This window comes from Pollachius pollachius (genome assembly GCF_949987615.1).
Source record: "Pollachius pollachius genome assembly, chromosome: 19".
In the NCBI taxonomy this organism is placed as follows: Eukaryota; Metazoa; Chordata; class Actinopteri; order Gadiformes; family Gadidae; genus Pollachius; species Pollachius pollachius.
The window spans coordinates 4,746,152-4,771,549 of NC_136952.1; the positions used below are offsets into that span (position 1 = coordinate 4,746,152).

Consider the following 25,398-nt stretch of genomic DNA (forward strand, 5'->3'; position numbering starts at 1 on the left):
TAGATAAGAGAGGATTATGCTGCAGGACGGCGAGGTGACTCAACTAATTCACAGAATACTACACTGCATCACGAGCACAGAGGGAAACAGACTAGCAATGTGATGCATTATGCAACGCACAATGGAACACTGTATAATCCCTGAACACACACAATGACACACACAATGGAGGACGGCACACACACAAAAACACACGCACACACACACACAGAATCCATGGAGGAAGACACACAGAACCACACACAAACAAACATTTGAAAATGTGCAACATGTGTATGCAAGTGTGCACATATTGTGTAAGTACACACACACACGCACGCACCGCGCGCGCACACACACACAAGCGCACAGACCTTGTAGTCCATCTGCTCGGAGCAGTTGAAGACGTACACGATGATGCCAAGGGCCCGGCCCAGGTCCTTGGTGGTCTCCGTCTTGCCGGTCCCCGCCGGCCCTGCGGGGGCCCCGCTCATGGTCAGGTGGAGGGACTGGGTGAGGGTGATGTAGCACCTGCCAAAGCACAGCGGTCATTATACATACACATGACTCACCACCCACCCACACACACACAGTGTCAGGACGTACTCCTCCCGCTATATATTACAGGGGCCTATAACACAGCATTGCAGAGTACTTGATTTAGATTTGTCAATAACACTCAAAGAGGGCGTGCACTATTTTCCCACAACAGTACACCTCTGGCCTTTTAACGGTTCCAAATCAATGCGCCACAACACTAACATACCGAACAACGGTCGAACGGAACTAACAACCAGATGTTTCCTCGACAATAAAAAGCAACGTGACCATATTGTTTTAATGAAGCAAAAACACACACAGGCCACGAATGAGTAGTGCTTGTATGATTTGACTCGCTTAAATAAGTCGTTTGGACCATAAACAATCGGGAACATGATTTTATTCATCCCCCGCTCGGCTGCTTTGGGCTTTAGCCTGTATGCATCCACTTAGAATTCATTATAATCGATTCTAAAAAATGCTAACAGTTTGGAATTTAAATGTTTCACTTAGCGTGGACAAACTCTGTAAACTCCAGTTGTGTACCCAACTTATTGACAGCAATCATTCAGTATAACCGGGGTGCATCGGATCAATATTGAACAAATCAAATCAACCCAAATAGATTTTATACATTCCATGACTCACTCCTAATCCCTTACAGAATCAAATTCAGCCCAACGAAAACAAGCCCCCCCCACCCCCCTCCCCTCATCACACTCCACCACGACAACACACACGTATCCCACCCCCCCCCAAACCATCCAATTGTATCTGGGAAGAAAAACCCATGATCTGATAGAAGTCCCCGCCCACCTCCTGACACAACTCCCCATCCCTCAGCCCTCCTCTCCCCCCCCTCCTCACATCTCCAAACACCTGTGATTACCTCCACCCCAAACAGAACCAAAAAACATCAGTCTCTGGCGTCGGTGTCTCTGTGAGAAACCTTGCCTGATGAGGACCTCTGAGAGAACAATCAGGCCTCCATTGATCACCGGATGCGGGGCGGAGGAATGTGTGCGCACTTGGCAGCCTCGGAACGCCAATAGAGCCATGATTGGAATGAGCAGGATGGTTACCTGACGATGTATGGCCTGCGTGTGTGCTCGTGTGCGTGTATGTGTGTTTGTGTGTTCTCATGTGTGCTCACGTGTGTGTGTGTGATCACCTGTGTGTGCGTGTGTATGTATGTGTGCGTGTTCAGAGTGTGTGCTTTTGTGTGTGCGTGCTCGGGTGTTGTTGCCAAACGTAACGATGTGCGGAAACCGCCGAAAGACAAATGACTGCCATCTGCGTGCGTGGTGTCGCTACTGTTGCCAACAGGTTTCATGGCGCTTCCCTTGAAATATGGCACATTTGTTTAGAGGTTGTGTATGTTCTTTTTCATTTTTTTCTACAATCAATCATGTGGTTGGTTGGGCAAGGGTGTCTCCCTCTGAATATTTGAAGCCAGCTACAAGGAAAAGCAGCGAGATCCGATCCCCTTCACAGAGAGTAGGGAGTCTTGTATTATTAAAAGCAAACACATTTTCTATCCCCGGTCTGCCTGTCTGTCTCTGTGTCTCTTCCTCCCCACCTGCAGGTCTGCCTGTCTCACTGTTCAAATAACCTGTTGCTCTGTCATATCTCCCTCCCTGGCTCCTGCGTTACAAATCCATCCAATGTCTGTCTGCACATCTGTCTTACTACTAGCGCATCTTACTGTGTCGTACTATCGTCGACTTGTGTCTCACTCTGAATACTTTACCCATCCGACACATTACTTAAACATCTGTCCGTCCGTCTTATTCTTTGTGTCTTGTCAAACATCAGTGTGTGTCCGTCTCAGTCCGGTTCAGCCCTCTGCCTGTCTTGCCACAGGGCCGACCGTTAAAATATTTATGACATTTTTGCGGGAGCGCTGCCGTTAGCCAACGTGGAGGGGTACGTGTGAGTCGTGCCAGTTAGCATTCTGTGCCGTGGCTGCTGTTGCCATAGATTAGCGCGCGTGATTCATTAGCTTAATGATACCTCTGCGCGCGGCCAGCACGCCTCGGTAACTAGCCACAGTCTGCTCTTGGTGAGCCAACAGATAACGTCTCCCTTCAAAGCTAACGCTTCATGCTGCGATGCGAAATTTATGACCTCATTAAAATGCGTGACGTTCATAAAAAGCCATTCCCCCCCCCCCCTCCCTTCCCCGTCTAACGGCGTCACATTAAAAGCGTCTAAATAACTTAATGGCTTAGCGGCTGCAACATGCACTGTTTTTCAAATTACCGAAAAACGAAGTAGACTTCGGCGCTTTGGTCGTTTCAGAGCGTCACCGGCGATGTCATGGGGGTGATGTGTGAGTCGCTGTCGTGTTACCGTTCAGAGGGGACACGATGAGAGCGACGCTATTCATTCCCCCTTCCCCGGGCCGGCTGAGCGGCCAGCGGTCAGACCGGGGCTGATGATACGAGGACACGAGCGTGCGCAGGAGCCCCGCTACTTGACCTCTGAACCCGTCCTCTCAAACCACCCCTTGTTCTCACGCTGTGTTCCCGCCGAAAACACGAAGCAGCCGATAGGACAAGAACAAAGGAAACCAGAGAGGAACGAAGGATGGAGGAAGGAAATATGATGTGTTCATATATGCGTATACATAAATACAAACATACACATACACACATTTACACAGTACATTTATATAAATATTTATACAGAGCAAACTAGCAAACTTGTTTTGCCAGGATTTCACAACACAAATATTGGAAATAAGAACTGCCTTGGTTTGCTGCCATTTGTATATGCACACATAAGTAGATCAATATTGAAAAAAAATATTGGCAGAGGTAAATACCATACTGCTTCCTCTTAAGGCATGTCCCACATAAACGTTTTTTTACAGTTAGGGTAAATTAATGAACCATTAATAACATTAGTTACGGCAGCAATAAGCATTTGTATATACATTAGCATAGGGGTTAGGATAAGGACAATTGTTAGGGTTAGGGCAAGGGTAAGGGTTAACCCTAACCCTATTAAATAATGTATACATTAATACCATAGTTAACATGAACGCTATTACCTTAGTTATCATGAACACCAGTAGTAAACATGAACACCATTTGTAAATGTTAACTAGACCAGTAGTTGCGTTAATGTTATTACTGCATTTCCTAATGTTAATTAATGGTGAATTAATATACCCTTATCATTTGTCCATCATACTAATTGACAAGTAAATCCAGTTGACGTGGCTCTCCGTGGCCTACCTGTCAGTCAGAGGGGTGATGACCAGCCGGGGGGTGTTGCCCAGGTATTCGTAGGAGTATTGGAACTGGGCGTCACAAATGTTGGCATAGCAGTGAGCATCTTTCTCTCCCCAGCGGTGTCTGAGCTGGGACAGCCACACGAAGGCCTGGGAATTGTCAATCTGTAGCCCAGGTGGGGGAGAGAGAGGGAGAGAGAACGGGAGTATGAAGTATGAATAAAACAGACAGACAGAGAGAGAGAGAGAGAGAGAGAGAGAGAGAGAGAGAGAGAGAGAGAGAGAGAGAGAGAGAGAGAGAGAGAGAGAGAGAGAGAGAGAGAGAGAGAGAGAGAGAGAGAGAGAGAGAGAGAGAGAGAGAGAGAGAGAGAGAGAGAGAATAACAAAAGGGGGGTGGGTGAAAGATGGAGAGGGAAAAAAGTGCAGTAAGAAATACAGTGAGACATAGTGGGGTAGGAGGGAGGAGGGAGAAAGAGAGTAAGGAAAAAGAGGGAGATCGAGGAGAGAAAGGGGGAGACAAAGAGGGTGGCAGATAGCGAAATCGGGGAGCGAGTGGGGGAGTAGGGGGGAGGAGGTAACAGAGGGAGATAGAGAGAATGGGAAGAGGGAGCAGGAGATAGAGAGAGAGAGTGGCAAATAACGTCAAGCAGATAGCAGGGCAGCACTATAGAGAAAGGCGGGCGTAATCTACGATTTCTCCAGCCTGTAATTATGTTAATAACCCGCTTGAATATCGTAAGAGCTTCTTCCTGCTGCTTCTCTGGGAAATGGCTTTCTAAAAATGAGCCTGCGCTCTTTGATCGCCATGCACGTGTGGGAAATTTAAATATGCTGGCGTGCCGACAAGCCCCACGCCTCGCCATAAATAGGCCCAGTGCCCCCCCCCCTCACCGTCCCTAAGCGGCCCATGCTTTCCCTGTGGATGGTTACAGAATTTCTGTACTATGGTAAAAAATTTGGTGTGACGAATTTAGTCCGAAAAAAATCCCATCCAAATGACTTTTTTTTAAGCTGTTTTGTTGGAATGCCCAATTTTTTTAAAGATTTGGGTTCGAGATTGTGATGAAAAAATCCATATGTTTTTTCCTTTAATTCATCTAAAGTACCAACTGTATTCTGGACTCACTCTGCTAGAGAGGCATGCATTAAAGATCCCATGGCATGAACATTTCACTTTCTGAGGTTTTCTAACATTAATATGAGTTCCCTAAGCCTACCTATGCTCCCCCAGTAGCTTTTGGTTGTTGTGAAACGAGCACTAGGCATTCTGCTCCGCCTTTGAAAAAAAAAGAAACTGAGACACACCGTTTTGGAGTTTTCCCTGAATGTCGTCATAAGGGGAGATGCCACCTCCCCTTTCTCTGCCTTGCCAGCCCAGAGAATTTGGCCTGCCAATGAGACAATGAGTGTGTGTGTGTGTGTGTGATTACACACACTGTAACGCAAGTGTTGTACACTTCTTTGGATAACCGTTCTGCTGTTGGTGTTATGGCGCATAACACGTCGGTTCTTTGATGTCTCTGGTATTTCCACAACAAGACTGTAATTGGGGTTATCTCAGCTATCGTTGAGCCCCGCTGTCCGTTGTCGCGAGGCACCACCGCCCGGCAGCAGGCAGCCGGCAGCATGCGGTTCAGTCTACTTCGGATTGATGTTGAAGTGGAAGAACCAGAGACGTCGGAGAACCCGACGCAGTCGTTTGAGATTCATAATATCGTCTGGAGGCGCACACAGCTTTTGGCCGTGATAATATGTAAAATATAATATGTATTATATGATATAATTGATAGAGCTCCAGGACTGTAACGCAAGTGTTGTACACTTCTTTGTTATTTAGATAACCGTTCTGCTGTTGGTGTTACGGCGCATAACACGTCGGACTCTCGTCTCTGGTATTTCCACAACGAGACTGTAGTGGGGGTTATCTCAGCCATGGTTGAGAAGGAGTTGGGGGAAAGGAACTTTGGCTTTGACTCCCTGGACCACGACATGGAGGAGAAAGGGATTGTTGTCCACGATTGTCTCCCGCTTGAGCCCCGCTTCCTGCTGCCGAGGGACCACCGCCTCAGCGCTGCCCGCTGCAGGAGGCGGTGGTCCCTCGGCCGCGAGGCTCTGGCGGGAGACAATCGCGGCAACAATCCCTTTCTCCTCCATGTCGTGGTTCAGCCTACTTCAGATTGATGTGGACGTGGAAGAACCAGAGACGTCGGAGAACCCGACGTGTGAGATTCATGATATTGTCTGGAGGCGCACACAGCTTTTGGGCGTCATAATATATATTATATTATATTATATTATATAGATATCTATGTATAATATGATATTATTTAGATACAGAGCTCCAGGACTCACGCCGGAGCACAGCTAAAGGCTGTGTGCGCCTCGCCATTGCGATACATCCACTGTAAACAGGGTGCATGGTACCGTGGCTGCAAGCTGCTCAGGGCCACACCCCCGCCCTCCTCCTTGACCCGCCTCGCTCCTCCTCATTTGCATTAAAGCTATAGACACCGAAACGGCGCGTTTGGGGAAAGCTCAATGTGCGACTGGCTCGTAGTGGCTGTAATTCTGCACCACGGCTGAATGTCGGGAACGTCTTCAAATACTGTGTTAGGGGCCCACTAATATCTTTATTAAAGCATCCATAAAGTAGCATGCCATAGGACCTTTAAAACTAGGTTAATTGTCCACAAATATTGTGTGCTTTTTGCATTTAGAAATCTTATCTGTCCTAGACGCAATATCTCTTAAGGAAATTGCCCTGACAAGATGCTATTTTGAGAGTGCGCTGTCATAACCCAGAACATTCAAACATTACCATATCCCCTCACCTCCCCACTCACCTTCTGAGCCACCATCTTGGCCACCACGTCGCGGGCGTGCACGTCGATGGTGCAGATGGTCATGACCTTCTGCCGGTCGCCGGGGGACAGCTGGCCAATCAGCATGGAGATGAGGGTGTTGAGCTGGGTCACCTGCTTCTTGTAGTACTCCTTCATGGCGTTCTCGTACCCCTCCTCGAGCCGTAAAAACGCAATGCCCACGTCCGACGTCCACCAGATCTGCGTGCAGGTCAGGGCCACCTGGGTGGGGGTGGGGGGAAAGGGTGGGGCAGTTGGGGTGGGCGGGTGGGGTTATAGGGAGACATTATAGTTTGGAGATGAGATGACATCAGAGGAGGAGTAGCTACTGTGGTCTCAGGAGTAGGGGCTTTACTACAAAGCTGAGGAACGTTTTACACCCTGCTCCTGATTTATGTAGAGCACATGAGTTCACGCACACACACACCCACACAAAAGCATGCACACACGCACACATGCGTGCACACAAACACACGCTTGCACACACACAAGCACAGAAACGCTTGCACCCACACACACACACACACACAAAAGCACACACACACACACACACACACACACACACACACACACACACACACACACGTGTAGTTCAAAGCAGACGTGCCCGAGCTCAGAGTGATCACAGGTGCAGTTTTTCACAAATCGCTGCCAAATGATGCCAAAACATAAAAACATCACCTGGCTCTAATTTGAAAAGCCTGACAAACCAGAATGAGTATTTAAACAGTTTCAAGTCAATTCACACCAGTGCCACACACAAATGCGTGAGTAATTTCATGTGGCACTGTTTTTACATGGACACTAATCTGCACCTACACCACAACCAATTCACCTATGCCACAATCACTTCAACCAATGTGTTATGATGTCGGTGAAAGTTTCATAGCGAGAACATAAAAGGGGTGATATTAGGCCACCAGGTGTGAGTGTGATTAGCCATTACAAGCCGTTTGAAAATCTGCCTTTTCCTGTGTCCAACCTAGATGTACACTGGATAGATCAGTCTACCAGCCTACCAAGTGGAATTTCGCAAATGTCGCTGATCTATCCATCATACATCTAGGTGGACACACCCCATTGTGATCACTAAAACACACGAAAGGGCAGATTCTCCAACGGCTTGTAATGGCTAATCACACTCACAGCTGGTGGCATATCACCCCTTTAAGAATACAGATGAGGTGATAGCTCGGCAGACTAAAATCTGCAAAAGATAAGGCCGGGAAAGTTTTCGTGCCGAATGTAAAGTCGTGCACTCGTGTGTAAACTTCTATAAAAGTCGTGGAATCACCTTCTTAATGAATATGTGCGATTTAATACTGTATGTGGCACAGAGATCCGCATTGCTATGAATGGACTCCAGCTCTAGCGTGCTAGGTGTGTGCGTGTGTGTGTGTGTGTGTGTATGCGTGCGTGCTTCTGTGCGTGTGTGTACCTGCGCCGGGTAGTCAAACAGCCACTGCTCCCGGGGTTTGTCCTCGTAGGCCGCCACCGCCTCCGTCATCTCGTGGCGCACTGTGGAGCGCATGCTCTCCAGCACGCGGTTCAACCAGGCCTCCACCTGCACCGTCACGAACACACACACACACACACACACACACACACGCAGCGGGAGACGGAAGAAGAACAAGGAGAGGGGGTGAGGAGGAAATAGTGTCCGTAAGTCCCCTGAACCGAACCTGTCCCCCCTGCCACCCTCACCCCCTTCCTCCCCCCCCCCTCCCTCTCCCCCTTTTCCTCTGCCCCCCCCTCTCCCCCTTTTTCTCCCTGCTTCCCTCTCCCCCTTTTCCTCAAAGCCTCCCTCTCCCCCTTTTCCTCAAAGCCTCCCTCTCCCCCTCTCTCACCCCTTTTCCTCCCTGCTTCCCTCTCCCCCTTTTTCCTCCCCCCCCCACACGGCCCCCCCTCGCGCTGCCTGTGTGTTATCAATGGGAGCTAATGAGGTCATTAATAAGCATTAGAGCTGAAGCAGGACTGAGGAAGGTACGCACGCGGCGGCCGTAATGGGAAATGTGTGCGACGGGATACTCATCAGCCTGGAGGGCCCGCCGCCGACTCAATTTCATTTGTCGCTTTGAATTATTCCTCCGCTTCCGTTTAAAAGCGGAGGGCCACGCGCCGCGGCAACGGTGGCCATATTCGGGCAAACGTCGCTGTGAATTATCTCACCGAGTAATATCGACGAGTGATTTTAATCTTTATTGGACCAATGAGGCGGCACGGGGAGCCGTTTTCCCGCCACTTCTCTTTGTGTGGTGCGGCCATTATCGGGGCACGTTTCTGGCACAAAGATGGGGATGGAAAAAACGACCTGGTTGCCTTGTGTCCCGCCTCAGTAGTGTTCACCCTATCAGCCCCGGCCCTACCGCTCCGTTGCAGTCACAGCTCTTGTTGAAGGGCACGTATTCGTCCTCATGGCTGTACATGCCCAGCCCCGTGTTGGTGGAGTTCCCCTCGCTGTCCTCCTCAAAGCACATCTTGGCCATGTTGTCAAACAGCTTGGACAGATGCTTCTGGACCTGAGCACGAGCACGCACGTACACACACACACACACACACACACACACACACACACACACACACACACACACACACACACACGCACACATAATGCAGCCGGAAGTCATTACATATTTTAACATTTTATCATTGATTTTCACCGACACGTGGGAGGCAAGGTGGGCTCTGTGGCCATGTTTGCCTCATTGTGCTCACAGTGCTTTAGTTAAAACACAAGAGTCCTTTATTTAATGTGGAATAAGAGATGACTTGTATCGACCAAGGTCCTATGCACTGGCGGCATTGCAGCCAACGCATGTACAACAGTGCCCCCCTGTGGACAATGTGGGGAATAGCAGAGACAAAAAAAAAAACTGCATTCCGATGCAGTGTTACAGTGGCTCAGTTGTCGGTTATCCTCAACAACATTTATTTCAACAGAAGCTAAATTTAATCTATTTTTCAGTGAGGCCCTCTGAACAGGCCTAAAGATAGTGACCTAAAGTCAAATAAATAAACACAAGGAGTACATTATCAGAATGACAGACTGATACATAAATACAGAATGTACAATAAGACATTATGGGATAGGTGCATAAGATACAGACTAAAAGATCCAATAGCAACATTAATCACAGTCCACAGCCAGTAGCCAGCCAGTGGATTGGTATTGTTTTAGTAAGACTCTGTTCTGACCAGTTGTGGGTTGGTTAGTAGGTTATGTGTGGTTGGGTTAGTATGTCTATGATCTGACCTGCTGTGGGTTGGTTAGTAGGTTATGTTCTGACCTGCTGTGGGTGGGTTGCTAGGTTGTGTGTGTGTTGGTTAGTAAGTTATGTGTTGGGTGGTTAGTAGGTTGTGTGTGTGTTGGTTAGTAAGTTATGTGTTGGGCGGTTAGTAGGTTGTGTGTGTGTTGGTTAGTAAGTTATGTGTTGGGTGGTTAGTAGGTTGTGTGTGTGTTGGTTAGTAAGTTATGTGTTGGGTGGTTAGTAGGTTGTGTGTGTGTTGGTTAGTAAGTTATGTGTTGGGTGGTTAGTAGGTTGTGTGTGTGTTGGTTAGTAAGTTATGTGTTGGGTGGTTAGTAGGTTGTGTGTGTGTTGGTAAGTAAGTTATGTGTTGGGTGGTTAGTAGGTTGTGTGTGTGTTGGTTAGTAAGTTATGTGTTGGGTGGTTAGTAGGTTGTGTGTGTGTTGGTTAGTAAGTTATGTGTTGGGTGGTTAGTAGGTTGTGTGTGTGTTGGTTAGTAAGTCGTGGGTGGGTTGGTTAGTATGTCTACGCTCTGACCTGCTGAGGGTTGGTTCCGTTGGACAGGATGTCCAGCAGGTCGGCCGAGGAGATGAAGTAGAAGCGGGGGAAGGCCAGGCGCTTTGTGTCAAGGTACTCAGCCAGAGCCTTCTCACACAGAGACAGCCTGCACCACAACACATGCTCTCAGCAATCAGGTGTGTGTGTGTGTGTGTGTGTGTGTGTGTGTGTGTGTGTGTGTGTGTGTGTGTGTGCGCTTGTGTGTGTGTGTTATATAATAGTTTTCAAAGGTGCACGTCTATGTCTCTGCAGGTCTGGAAGCATGTATTTGTGTGAGGGCACACACACACACACAGACACACACACACAATAACACACAACACAACAACAGACACGCCTGTGTATGCATATGTGTGCATATGCATGTGTGAGTGTGCACGTGTGTATACATTTTCGTGTGTGCACGTGTAGGTGCGTTCATGGCCGCCTGCCCGCATGCATCCAAGTCGGCCAATAAGTGTCACGCAGGTCCAAATGGATGCAGCCCAAGCAATCTAATTGCACCCACTCTAATAGATTGACAGAGGAAAAACATGCATGCACACGCACACACACGGATGGGGCCTGAGGATCACCTGGTCTGGATGTCCTCCAGCGTGCTGAACAGCCCCGCCTTATTGGTGGCCTCCACCACGTTGGGGGTTTTGTGGCCGTCGGTCGCCAGCTCTTTGAAATCAGTATCAATCCCGTCGAAACGCTTGGAGTCCTGGAGGGGAGTCGGTTTGGAAGCCATGCCAGGGGAGGGAGGGGGAAAAGGGAGAGAGAGAGAGAGAGAGAGAGAGAGAGAGAGAGAGAGAGAGAGAGAGAGAGAGAGAGAGAGAGAGAGAGAGAGAGGGGAAGAGGGAGAAAGGAAGGGGGGGGGAGAGGGAGGAAGAAAGGGAAAGGGGGAAGGAGCGAGGGAGGGAGGGAGGGAGGAAGGAAGAGCGAGGGAGGGAGAGAGAGAGAGGGGAAGAGGGAGAAAGGGAGGGGGGGGAGGGAGAGAGGGAGGAAGAAAGGGAGAGAGAGAAGGAGCGAGGGAGGGAGGAAGGAAGAGCGAGGTAGGGAGAGAGAGGAAAGAGAGAGGGAGGGAGGGAGGGAGGGAGGGGGAAAGGGAAAAAGCGAGGGAGGTAGAAAGGGAGAGCGAGAATTGGAAGGAGGGAGGGGGAGGGAGGGAGATGGAGAGGGAGAATGAGTGATTCGGGGAGAGAATCAGAGAGGCTTGATAGCCAACATCTGGGTTGAAGTCCTGCACTGTATGTATTCACTATTCACTGTATTAATTCACTATTCTCTGTCTGTTCTAGCGTGTTGCGGTGATTGGACTGGATGCCTGGACTCTCCTCATGGTTAACCGGCCAGCACCACATCACCAATTTTATATGATGTGCATGTATTCACCTGTATGTCAATTATGACACCCATTGCACTCCTGACCATCCCTGGAAGAAGGGATCCCCTACTATGCGTTTCTTCTCAAGATTTCTTCCTTGCTAATTCAAGGGAGTTTTTTCTTGCCTTTGTGGGGGCTTGGGTAAAGGGGGGTGTCATAAATATTTGGCCTGTTGAGCCCTTTGAGACTGGAATGGTGATTAAGGGCTATACAAATAAAATGGAATTGAATGTATGTGTGTATGTATGCATGTATGTATGTGTGTAGTTTATGCATTTCCCTGTTGCTCAGGTCTGCGTGTGGTAACTAATGGGCTGATTAATAGTAATGCATTCAAAGTTAATCACAAGTTACTAGGGTGCAAAGGGATGTAGTAAATCAGCTTGAAGTATTTGACGAGCAGCCAAGAAATGTTAAAGCATTCTGAACCAAATATAAGAATTTCTAAAACATTAAGCAGCTAACTATCTGTGTGCGTGCTAGATAAATTACCTAAACATCAAATCTATTAACGGAATTGTGTGTACATTTCTTGGTCAATCCACTAATCGATGAATTGACCTATCATGTTTGTGTGTGTGTGAGGGTGTGTAAACCTTTAAGTGTGTGTGTGTGTCTGTGTGTGTGTGTGTGTGAGTGTGTGAGTGAGTCAGTGTTAGTTGGTGAGTAAGTGTGAGTGAGTGAGGGTGTAAGTGAGTGAGTGAGTGAGGGTGTAACTGAGTGAGGGTGTGAGTGAGTGAGTGAGTGAGTGAGTCAGTGAGTCAGTGAGTAAGTGTGAGTGAATGAGTGAGGGTGTTAGTGGGTGAGTGAGTGAGTGAGTGGGTGTGTGAGCTCATGTCTGTGTGTGTGCGTGTGTGCGTGCGTGCGTGCGTGTGTGTGTGAGCCCATGTGTGTGCGTGTCTCAGCGGGACCTCAGGCAGCTGTGAGCGGATGTCCTCCGAGCCGATGAAGATGCTCTCCAGGTGGGTCCAGTTGCGCTGCACCTCGAACCAGATGGAGATGACGGAGTCGGCCACGGACAGCTTGCGCTGCCAGGCTGACACCTCCTCCAGGAAGTGGTCGATGTACTTGGAGGACATGAGGTTCTGGAGCTGCACCTGCAGGGGGTCCACCACAAGGGGTTCAGGTAGGGGCCATGCCCGGAGGGACAGTCGGAGTTTCAACTCGCTGAAGAGCTCGGCGCTGAAAATTTGCTTAATCAACACTGGAGGATTCAGAATCTAGAAAAAAAACATGATCAAGACTGCACGTTTGTTTAACTCATTTGTTAAAAAAAAAACTCTGTCAAGATGACGACGGCGATGACAGCTTGTGTATTTTGAGGTGTTTTAGTTGATCAAATAAATAATCAAACACGGTGTTAAGTAATAAAAGCCTTTCTCCTCTTGTTCGAGCACTGATAAGGACCACTTTTGAGCGAGGGCTGGTAGATGGTCCTGGGGCCGTTGTGTCTCAGACCCATGGCTCGGACCCAGGGGCCAGTGTGTTTCAGGCCCAGGGGCCCATCTACGGCTGAGGGCTGACCTGGTTGTCCTCCAGGGTCTCTATGAGGGCCTCGTCTGGGAGAAGCAGAGGCAGCTGGGTCCGGTGGTGGGACTCGTACTGGAACTGCATGCCTAGCGGGTGGGGAGGAGTGTTTTGAACAGGACCGGTTCATAGCGGACAAGAGGAGGAACATGAGGAGCAGGGTGAAGGTGAAGCGGTCGCAGAAAAGATGACCGAGTTGCCAAGCCATCCTGACGGTTGGGAACACTAATCCGACTAGGAACGTCAGCCGAAACATACACAACATGGCTGCAGACTTGATACAAGAACGTGATACATCTCATCACATGGGTTTATGGATTTTAACAACATAACGTTGAAAGAAATGCGTGGTTACATATCGCACATCAACAATGAACATCAGAGTACTGCTTCCTTCAAAGGGGTGTTGTGAACAGAAATATGAAACTCCATTTGGGCAACAAAGTCAGATCACTGAGATGCCTGATCTGGGATCTGCGTTCTCCATTGAGAACGCAGATCCCCCGAATCGGTGGATCCCCCGATCCACCGATTCACCTTTAAAAACGGCCCTTCGAGGTCCCTCACCTGTCCAGGTGTCGTTGAGCTCCGCCAACACCTTCTCCATGCCCATCTCCTTGGACGCCTTGTCCACGATGCCCCTCACCTCCTCCTCGAAGCAGTGGAGGTTCAGCTGCAGCAACTCAGCCAGGGTGGTCTCCTGCTCACACACACACACACACACACGCGCACACAAACACACACGGGCACACACACAAACACACACACATCCCGTTGCTGCTTAGTCTTGGTCATTTAGTACACACACATACACACACACACACACAAACACACACACACACGCAGCCTACGTTACTAGACCCATGTCACTCATAAAAGTTCAAGGAAAGAACTCGGGGACACTCTTCTCAGTACTTCTTCACCAAAGATTAGAAGATATAGGTTAGGATTAAGATGGAGACTCGGAATGTGTGTGCTTTAATGTAAAATCCTTCTAATAGATTCAGATGCAGCTACAGAGTACTAAATTAATCCCGAAGCAAACAGTTTGTTAACTGTATGCTAATTAGCAACCGCATATCCTCCACACGGATTAAGTGAGCTCCTGCATATTGTGGTGCCTCATAGACACTGATATATCCTCGTAATATGCACAGTGTTATTAGTTTTGGTTAGGATTTGTTATGTTTGGTTATGATTATTGTAGTGCCTGTTTAAGGAGCTTTTCCTGTACAGACTGTGTTCCACTGCGCTGCCAGCTCTCTGCATGTTTGTTTCCTGGTGGCTCACAGTGTTTACAAAGCACTGAGTTGATCGCATCTTTGAACACCTCTCCCTCTCTCTGCCTGTCATCCACCAGGGTTAATGGGTCAGTCTACAGGCAGAGAGAGAGGCGATCTCAGCCCATTTCTCTTGATCTTGACAACCTCCTTCACACATGGCCTGTTCCCCCACTTTGCTCTCTTTTTATAAGCAGCCGCAAACCCGGTGTTACTAAACGGCCCCGCTGATGAAATCCAATTCCGGGTAGGGAGAAAAAGAATAGGGATATTGAAACCCAGCATGCTTGGCAATTTAGCCTTCAAAACATGTTTGTTTGTGGGCCTAATAGCAGAGTGCAATAATCATTTCCCCTTCCCTGTGAGGGTGTTTGCAGGGCAGAGCAAGGCCGGGAGATGATGCATGCTGATCGGGGCGGGAGGACAACAGAGTTAGCACGTAATTAAGAGCTTGGGAAGGAAAAAAAAGAGAGAAACACAAACAGTGTTTATTTCTACCGTCTGGAGCCGTTACTGCAAATAGAGGGCAACACATCAAGAGAAATCAAGTTAGGCCGTCATAAAAGGACGTTTACAGCTCACAACCACCAAACGTTGCATCAAAGTGGTTATCCGACTCCCAGAAGGGTAATGTGGGATGATATCTCCTCAGATTTCTCAGATTCAGAACTGTTTAGTGTTGGATTGCATTGTTTTGTACTTTTTTATGTTTGGTTGAGTTCTGTTGTATTGTATTGCATACCACAGCATTGCTGAATACTTGATCCTGATTGGTTGATAACATTCAAAGAGCACTATCCTTCAACAACGGGAGAATGTTGTCGAAGGATAGACGCATTGGTTGAAACAAATTTGAATAGCTCAGAATGAATGCGCTACAAATCCAACATTAACAACAACAGGCAAACGCAGATATCGCCCAAATGTTTCCTTAAAAACGCAAAAAACAATATGCTCAAAGCGTCGCGCTAAGAATATTTTAATTTCCACAGATGAAAGTCTATAAAAAACAATTATAGATGAAAGTAACTCATATCTAATCATCGTTAGTAACTGTGGTAGAAGTGGAATAAACCAGCCTGAGGTGCCGTTGTGTTATCTATTGTTCTACATTGTTCTGCTTTGTTTGTGCAGAATATTCACATTTACTGGATGTTGTATGTCCTTGGCACTTAACTTACGCACCTATTATATGTTGTACGTCTTGGCAGTTAATATAAGCACTTATTGTATGTTGGACGTCCATGCACTTAAAAATAGTACTTAGCATCGCGTAGCATCTTGTCCTAGCTATTTTTGTTGTACACGGGGAATGGGTTAACCTTACAATTGTTGGTGCTTGGCACTTGGTTCTATGAACATCCGTACTGTACCGACAGCCATATAATGTTTCTCTTTCTTCTGACAAATGTACTAACTGTAAAACGTTTTCTATATTCATGACCTATTTTTTTTAATCATATGCTAACCTGCCATTTTGCTGGTCCTGAGAGCAAATTTCGTGTGTGTCTAACTTGCTGAGTGACTAACAGACGGATAAAAGCGTCCGCTAAACACCCTAAATGTGAATGTAGATGTTTGTGGCAGACAGTGACCAGTGAGCGTCACCTGGTTCATGGTGAACTGCACTCCCGTGGCGTCCATCAACTGCCGCCAGTGGCGGGCGCGTACAGACGGGTTCTGGAGCTCCGCCACCACGCGCAGAGAGGTCAGGAGGTCCTTGACCGTGGCGTCCAGCCCCGTGAAGGCGTCCCACGCCCTCGACTGCAGGGAGAGACAACGGGCCCAGCCGGGGGGGGGGGGGTCAGTGCTGAGGTACCAGGGGCTCTACATGAGAGCGCAGAGAGGAGGGCGAACCCACTACACCCACTTCAACCCGCTGTTGGAGGACCAGACTACAAGTCTGGATGGAACTTGTACATGTACAGCATGTATCTCTTGCTTTCCGCGGCGACGCTTCTTCAGAGAAAGCCCCAGCAGACACAAAAATAACAAGCATCGGTGCCGTTCTGTTATTGAATAAACAGACTTGAATAGTATCTCTGATTGCAGTGAATACAACTTTAAAGCATTTGGGATTGCGAATAATTATATATATATATGAAAGATAATCCCTGAAGGAAAAGAGGCGATGAGAGCAACGTTTTTACATCATCCCAGACAACCACAACATCCCTTCCTTCTCTGCTGCCTCTGTCCCTCCCCACGTTTCTCCAGCCTTGAAGAGTGTCTCATGCACCAGTGAAGGACTGGCAAATTGGATTCCCCGAACGTATCAGGGAAGAGATGCCCTGATTGATCAGAATTGAGCCGGGAGTGGTCTGAAATGTAAACACTCACACACAGAGTGCGGGGCAGTCGAACGGATGTTCTCACTGGCATTTTATTCACCTGTTGCTGACGGATGGCGATGAAATTTCTATTAAACTCAACTAATAGATCTCACAGCGCATTTATGTTCTATGTGACGGCCACACCGGTGGCTATGAACTCCGTCTGCGCCCGTTCAATATACACCAGACGTGAATCCGTACCTCCTTGTCCAGGCAGCGGATCTCCTTGGCGTAGCGCTTGCACTGCATCTCCATGTCCTCCACCTGGATGTCCATCCAGGGGGTGGTCCTCCAGCCCGTGATGCTGGAGTCCACCACCGTTTTCAGGTCCCACAGATCCTTCAGCATAACCACCTCCCGCCTGCAGGGGGCGGCGTGGGGAAAACACAGACAGACGGCAAACGCATGAAACAGACAAAAGTGTTTTAGAGTTTGAATTACTGATCGACTTTTGTGTTGATTTTTGTGGATTTAAAATGACGCCTATTTTGTTAGGGTCGTGACATGAAATTGATACAAACTGGAAAATGACTCGTACTGTATGGATCGCAAAGTACCGGCCATAAAGTGTGATGCATGCTCATACACTTCTAATGATTTAACATTTTAATATAACAGGGAAAGTTGAACTCCTCACCCACTCTCTATCCAAACATGAAGCCTAACATAAGGACTAGTCTGATTGGAGTTCTGTCTGCGCGGGGGGGGGGGGGGGGGGGGGGGGGGGGGGGGGGCGCATCTGGTGGGCTCACCTGCACTGGCGGAGCTGCTTGTAGTCGGGAACGCTGACCTCGAACAGACTGGCCGCCTCCACCAGGGACGACATCACCGCCTCCCGCTCCCCGATCTGCTCGTCCCAAGTGTCCAGCATCTTGTACGGGTTCTCGCTGTCGAACCTGCAGCAGCGTGTGCGCGTGGCCCCAAATGAATGCACTGAGATATGCAAGGTACAAACTGTAGCTACCGTAGCCACTATTCAAACTGTGTGGCTGCGCGCGCTTGCGTGTGCGTCTTGTGTTTTGGTGTGTGTTGGTATGGGTGCCTGTGTGTGTGTGCATGCGTGCGTGAAAATCTCTGGGTGCGTGTGTACGTTTGTGTGTGTTTCTTCATATATGCGTCTGTGTTTGTGTGTGTCTGCATGTGTGTGTCTGCGTGGACACCATAAAGCCACTTGCACCTGCGTACAGAGACTCCGCTATATACACACACAATTCCACATCGATATTTCACCTCAGAGAAGCAGCACTTTCCCGCAGACGTAATATACAGGAGGCCCAGCCCGCCGGCGACGGGCCGTAATGGCTGATTAATCGTAAGCCCTGCATTCCCGGGCCCCGACGTCACTGCGGCCCCACCGCTAACCGCTACACTCGCACGCCGCGACGATTAGCGGTGACTTCCAGGACATTAATGAGAAAATAATCGCCCCGTTATTAAGAGACCAATTATGCACACAACTAATACGACAATTTAGCATTATGACAACGCATCCCTGCACCTATGAATTAATTACCGCGTCGGCGAGATTCAATTAGCCGTGTGACTGACGCGACGGGCCTTCAGACGATAACGTGCTGTCGACTGATGCGAAGAGGATGGTGACATTTACACATCCTGTCCTTCAGCAGATGGCCGCGTCAAGTGCAGAGAGGGTAGCTACGGTGACTGAGACTAAGCGAAGGAACTGCGTATCGGAAACGATTTGCAAAAAACCAACACGAGCAAATTAACAGAAGGCACATCCGGTCTTCAAAATCTGTTTGCAATTTTATTCTAAATGCATCCCCACTGCAATAAGGTTGCACACAACACCTTATTCAATCCTCAAAATGTCCCTTCACTGCACTTTATATAGTTACATTTGTTGTGTCATATCTGTGTTGAGTTATGTGTCGTCTTCCACTGTTCGGTTTTGTCGTCTTGTGATGAAGTGAATTGAAATCTCTTGAATTTACTTGCTCAATTCAATGCAATTGGACCCACCTGAAGGGGCCGTTCTTGCGGAAGTCCTCGCGGAAGGAGTGCTGCTCCACGTCAAAGGACGCGCACTTCCTGCGCAGGCCGGCCACCTCACTGGCCTGCATCGGCGCCATCTGCTGTTTGACCGCCACCGCGTGCTTCTTTACATTGATCCACTTCTCCGGCAGCTCCTGCAGAAACACACACAGAGACAAACGAGAGGAGTCAGAGGGGATGTGGGGGGGTGATGGATGGACGGGCGGACAGGTGGGAGGAGGGGGACGCAGATTTGAGTGGCAGGCCTGATGATAAGGACCAAAGCACAGGGAGAAAATGCTAAACCATGGAGTGAAGCCCAGATGACGGATCAGAGGAGAAACGCATGCATGTTAATTGTAGGGGAATTTTGATTTTATTTTTCAATTAGTTAAGTGGTGGAGCAATAACAATGGAATGACGTAAAATGCTACAAATGATAAACAGATAAACAGACGGTAACATAAAAAAGGTCCAAAGTTCCATGAATTTGTCGACCCTTTTTTCATCTACACAAGAACAAGAGATGTTTAACACGGTAACACAGTACATCACATTGCCATCAGTATACATATCAGAAGCCAGCAGTCTTCTTCCCTGTTCACTTCACAGGCGTTAAATTATTCAACTCGTAACACAACTTTAATGCAGACCATTCCGCTGGAAGAATATGCCGCTGCATGTTTAAAACCATCCCAAACCTAACCTCCAGCTGTCAGTGGAGGCCTTACCTCCAGCTGCTTGTACACCACGTCGGGCAGCTCCTGCTCGTACACCTTCAGCAGCGCGATGGTCTGCTGCAGCGGCTCAAACATGGCGTCCGCCGTGGCCTGCTTCTCTTTGACCGCCAGCAGGTGACCCATGACCCCCACCAGGCTACCGTGGTCGCCCTCCTCCACCGGCTGGCCCAGCCCCGCCCGGGTCACGCTGACAAAGTCCTGCAGGTCTGAGAGACTGCACCGGACGTAGCACCCCGTCAGTTACTCAGCGCTACATCAGAAGATGCGATTGATTTTCTTTTGGGGGGGTCCGGGAACTGTGATTGAGCGCGATTTCAAGCACATTACTCAGGGTACATGTAGTTTGAGTTAATACTTTTTTGGGGTTGCTTTACCTGAATATTTAATGTAAATACGTTTTAGTCTGGCTCGTTAATCCGGACCACCGTGAGGTAGTGAATTGGGTCAGAATGTGTGTCTTTGAGCTCACGATGTTGAATATTCCAACATACTTATATGCATACTATATCGCTGTATTAAATATCAAGATCATTTGGTGATTCAAGAGTGAAATGTTGAACAAGAGAGTTCCTCTTAAACCACGGTTCAGAAGTCAACGTGTTCTGTCGAACTCAACAATCAAACTGTGTCTCTCACCCACCCCTCTAACGAAGCAAACACTCATGCGGGACTACATTCAACCCAAACCGCTGCTCCCATCCCTCCAGAAGGAGCGTGCGGGGGTTCCCCAGCCCGGCGTACCTGCTGGTGACGTGGTCGATGAGGTGCTGCTTGAACATGAAGCTCCACTTCTTGATCGCGTTGAGCAGGGCGCTCTTCAGCCCGCGGGCGTCCACCCTCATCCAGCCCTGGAACACGCACACGGGAACCAGCGCCTGCACCTCCTCGTAGATCCGCTCGTACCTGGTGACACCAGACAGGGAACAGAGGTGCTCAGGCCCCCGCCAGCAGGCAGGCAGGCAGGCAGGCAGGCAGGTGCAGTTAATTCACAAAAGCCCATTAATCACAATCACAGTCCCCCGAGGGCTTTTACTGCAACCACATAGAAATGAGATTTGACAACACGCTGCTTAGCCTTTAGCCCTCAAATGAGCCCGTAAAAACCCAGGGAGCGGATCTAGAGGGAGATACAGAGAGGACCTTGAGGAAGGGGGGCGCTGATGAGAGGGAGTGGGATGCCCTTTTAATGATGCAGGAGTGCTGAGGCAGAAGATAAAGGTTACGCTTCTGAGGTGGAAGACCATGCAGGACAAGCGTGGAGGTGAATAATGTAGACGAGGTGAAGGACGGTGACGTACGGTTGAGGTGTGAGCATAAAGCGGCCAATTAGAGACAGAATGCTGATACTTAGATTAGGGGAGAACCGTTTGAGCTCTGTCAACGGACACTTATTTAACATCTAGGTCGTTTCTCCATTAGCAGTGGTGTAATATGTCACTGTATTTCATCAGGAATCTTCATAATCATACGATTCTATTTACAGTGCAAACAAGCGGTAGGATTTCTACAGGATATTGTTGAAGTCAATTGTACAATTGCTTCAAAGGTGCAAAACAGCAGCAAAAAAATCATTCTGACATAATTAAGCTATCAGAAATAATTGGAAGAGAGAATAAGAGTGTTGCATTAAAAAGTGTATAAAAAGACCACAAAGACACACACACACACACACACACACACACACACACACACACACACACACACACACACACACACACACACACACACACACACTTCCTCCGCACCTGTCCACCTGCTCCTTGAAGCTGTCCAGCGTGGGGGGGGTCTCCGGGAGCCCCTCGGCGGAGCGGCCCTCGGCGTCCAGGGAGCTGTTGGCGAAGCCGTACAACAGGAAGTGCCTCATGAACTCCTTCCTGTCGTCCACGTACAGGTAGGCGTAGGTGTCCAGGGAGTTGCGGAACTCGCAGCAGGTCACCATGACGTTCTGGACGCGCTCCGTCAGCAGCTGGCGCATGTCCGTCAGGTCGGCCATGTCCTCCATGTCCGCCTGCGAGGGGAGAGGGTCGAGGGACACGGCTTAATGTAGCCTAGCTTAGCATAGCATCATCGAGAGCGGAGGGACGGCGTAGCATTACAGGTGACTGTAGCGTGGCGTAGCAGCTAAGAGAGTAGACGGACGGCATAGCATTACGGTTTAATGTAGCCTAGCTTAGCATAGCATCATTGAGAGCGGAGGGACGGCGTAGCATTACAGGTGACTGTAGCGTGGCGTAGCATAGCATCTAAGAGCGTAGACGGACGGCATAGCGTTATGGTTTAATGTATAGCATAGCGTCTATGAGAGTAGAGAGACAGCATAGCAATACAGGTGAATGTAGCATAGCGAAGCATAGCATCTAAGAGAGTAGAGTAGCGGCGTAGCATAACAGTTTGACATAACGCCGCGTGGCATAGCATCTATGAGAGAAGAGTCACAGCATAGCATCACAGTATAACAGCGTAGCATAGCCTAGCATCAGATGGCGTCAACAGTAGGAGTGGGGCTGGGGTCACCCACCTGGTAGTGAGGGAGGGCGGAGTGCTGGGCGAGGCGGGCGATCAGGGCGGAGGTCTTGTACACGTCGTTGACCAGCCCCTCCACCAGCTCATAGAAGCCGTCCCCGGACCCCAGCTCCAGAGACGGGCTGAACACCATGTCGGGCACCCTGAGTTCCAGCAGGGCCTCAAACAGAGGGCCCGCAACGGCCCTCTCGTCTGCAGAACGAGGAGGAGGAGGAGATTTAGATGATGATGATGATGATGGTGATGATGACGAAGATGATGAAGTAGATGATGGTCCTAGATGGGACTGGGTCACTTCACCAATAATGATTTGTAATTCCTCTAAACGAGTCTGGTTTTATTGTAACATTTTTGGTCAGCAAATTGCAATGCTGCCTCTTAATGGCTCTGTTAATTATTTATGATGAATATATTTTTTATGTGGTCAAAATGTTTCATCGAGCACTACATCATGACTAATTAACAAACTGTCGTGTTCAGCTGTGAGACTGTGTTTGTAGCAGTGTACTCTTGAGTTATGAGGGAAGTTATTGGGAGATTGTGTCATCAGTGAACCAGTGACTTTTGAGTCAGAGTCAGTCTTTAATCGAATTCGTCCAAAAAACAGTTCTCTCGTTCTCTCCGGGATCGCCCCGTAAAAAAGACTTATTAGGCTCTGATGAAGTAATGTGATTGAATTAAAACGTAATTACTTAATAAACGATGAGCTATAAGACAAAATATAATTCCATTATATTGAGCTAGGTCTTGCGCCTGTGCTGAATTCGGCAAAATGATTGTCCAAATAATTACACCTCGTAGCTCTGCTCTCCCGTGTATTCTACAATCTACAAGTGTCTCCATCGCCCTGAATACGTGAAGCGACCAAAACGGTTTCTGTTGTTTCATTCATGCCTTGTTTCACTCATTTGTTCCACAAATGTCTTCTTCACAAATTTTCTACAGGCATTAGTGCCACAAATGTCGGTCTTCTTTTTGTTAACTTTTAATTTAACAATAACTTAATAGTCGTTGTTTTTGAAGACAAACAAGACAAAACTTGTTTGACCTGACAGGAAAAGAGTGCTATTATACCAAAAACCAAGCCCGAACAGTAAGTGACTCCTGCCTCTCCACCGACGACATAATCGTTGGAGCATCAACATTTCAGTGAACATAACTCCAAACATACCTTCCTATCTTCATGCACTCACTTCAGACATCTCAGACCTCCGTCAGAGGTCTGAGATGTGTAGTCAGCTACTTTTTAGTTTTTCTAATACAATTCAAACGCCTCGGGCTAGCTAACCTGTGTTGTCCAGGAAGAACTTGAGGGAGCACTCGATGCAGCTGAAGAAGCCATCCATGACCATGTCGTCCATGTACTCCACGTACGCCTTCCACTCCTCCGACTCCGGGTCGGCGCCAAACAGCTCCCGGTTACTCTGAGGAAAGGACCGGGTGTCACCAAATGTTCAACAACAAACACTGGGGTCGGCAACAGAATCAATACCGACCCCCGGCGTTGTTAATAGACTCACAGAACTCTGCATCCGCAGAGAAACAGGATCATGAACTAAATGCCCGTGAAAGTTAACTAGAAAGCTCATACAACACAGACAAAGGTATTGGATTTCGCAAATATAAAGCTCACTAAAAATCCAAACAAAACATAAAACAATTTGAATAAGATAATTGTAAATGGATTTGAGATCAACTTTTTGAAATTGGTTTAAATCTAAGCATACTTTTTACTCATTCAATGCCCACGGTGTGAACCCCTCAGATCCAAGCTTCATCAGCTTAAACATCCCCAGCACCTTGAGCAGGAGGTGGATCTTCTCCCCCGAGGAGCGCACAAGGCCGTAGAACTTCTCCAGCCTCTCGGGTCGGTCCTCCAGGCTGATCAGCGCCTCCTTCTTGCCCTCCCGCCGTCCGAAGATAGGAGAGGCCCAGGAACGCGTGCAGTTCTGGACCTCTTCCACGTTGTTCTTGGCCCTCTGGAGACGGCTCTCCAGGTCACACACGCGGTCCCTCACGGCCTGGATGTACTCCCAGATGCCTTGGGGGGGGGGAGGAGGTGAAGGAGGTGTTGGTGGTGGAGGTGGAAGTGGTGGTGGGCCGTGGGAGGATGCAGGGGAAAGGTGAAGACATATCGGTATTATGAAATGACGAGTAGATGTTTGAGCATGATCAGAGAGGAAAACATTCTGAAGGAGAACTACTAAACCTATGAACTTTATAAATCTACAACATGACACATACGTTTACACAAAGGTACATAATAATAATCACGTTATGGTATGTGAGTCAGATGAATCAAAAGATCTCCATTATTCTCTCTCTCTCTCTCTCTCTCTCTCTCTCTCTCTCTCTCTCTCTCTCTCTCTCTCTCTCTCTCTCTCTCTCTCTCTCTCTCTCTCTCTCTCTCTCTCTCTCTCTCTCTCTCTCTCTCTCTCTCTCTCTCTCTCTCTCTCTCTCTCTCTCTCTCTCTCTCATGGGAGGCAGGCGACCCAGAGGATGCGGTAAAGAGCGCTGCTTTGCACCGCAGCAAACGACAACAACATCTCATCTGGTCTCCGTGTCGCGCGCCGCCCTCTCATGGGGGAAGGGGCTAATTGACGATGTGTCGATCTAATGACACGCCTTTGATTGAGCATCTCCCGAGTTCTCTTTGTTCCGTCGCACAGCCATATTGAAGCGCAGGGCCCCCCCCCCTTGGGGGCCGTGTTGGTCTGGAATGTTCTTCCAGAGACAGAGTGAGGGAGCGGTTTCAGTCACACACACACACACACTGATATTACATAATAAAAGGTAATATCGGTAATAATGATGTTGGGAAATGGTGCTCATTTGTCAATTCTGCACGTGGGGGGAAATTCTATATGTCTGTGACGCAACCTTTGGTGACCGTGTGTAACTTTCATCTGGCGCTGGAGTCATCCATCAAGCGCGGACGCGTTTTGTGCCTTTGTCACACCGAGGCATTGTGCGTTAAAGGGATCAATTGGGTAAAATGAAAAACAGGCCCTATCAAATGGTCCTGTATCTTAGTTGAGCACCATGACGTACTCCTGAGAAACGTGAAACCGTGCACACATACACACGCGCACACACACACACACACACACGTACGCACACACACACGAACACACACACAGACACACAAACCCACAAAACATGGATCCATCTCCTACCAAGACCTGCGTATCTAAGTACACAGAGCCGTGC

The 25,398-nt window shown here is 48.5% G+C and overlaps 1 protein-coding gene across 1 annotated transcript in view; it reads right to left on the reverse strand.

The window, feature by feature from the left end:
* dnah9 (dynein, axonemal, heavy chain 9) overlaps positions 1-25,398 on the reverse strand; it is a gene marked incomplete at both ends in the record, with an annotated part of 145,259 nt that overhangs the window by 106,718 nt on the left and 13,143 nt on the right. Inside the window, 20 exon segments of the mRNA XM_079756784.1 lie at positions 354-510; positions 3,762-3,922; positions 6,601-6,840; positions 8,057-8,182; positions 8,985-9,137; positions 10,401-10,527; positions 10,997-11,127; positions 12,702-12,887; positions 13,315-13,406; positions 13,885-14,017; positions 16,206-16,361; positions 17,132-17,291; positions 17,683-17,826; positions 18,914-19,080; positions 19,657-19,879; positions 20,407-20,568; positions 21,411-21,673; positions 22,184-22,380; positions 23,477-23,612; positions 23,988-24,229. Coding sequence (XP_079612910.1) covers positions 354-510; positions 3,762-3,922; positions 6,601-6,840; positions 8,057-8,182; positions 8,985-9,137; positions 10,401-10,527; positions 10,997-11,127; positions 12,702-12,887; positions 13,315-13,406; positions 13,885-14,017; positions 16,206-16,361; positions 17,132-17,291; positions 17,683-17,826; positions 18,914-19,080; positions 19,657-19,879; positions 20,407-20,568; positions 21,411-21,673; positions 22,184-22,380; positions 23,477-23,612; positions 23,988-24,229 — 3,356 coding nt within the window.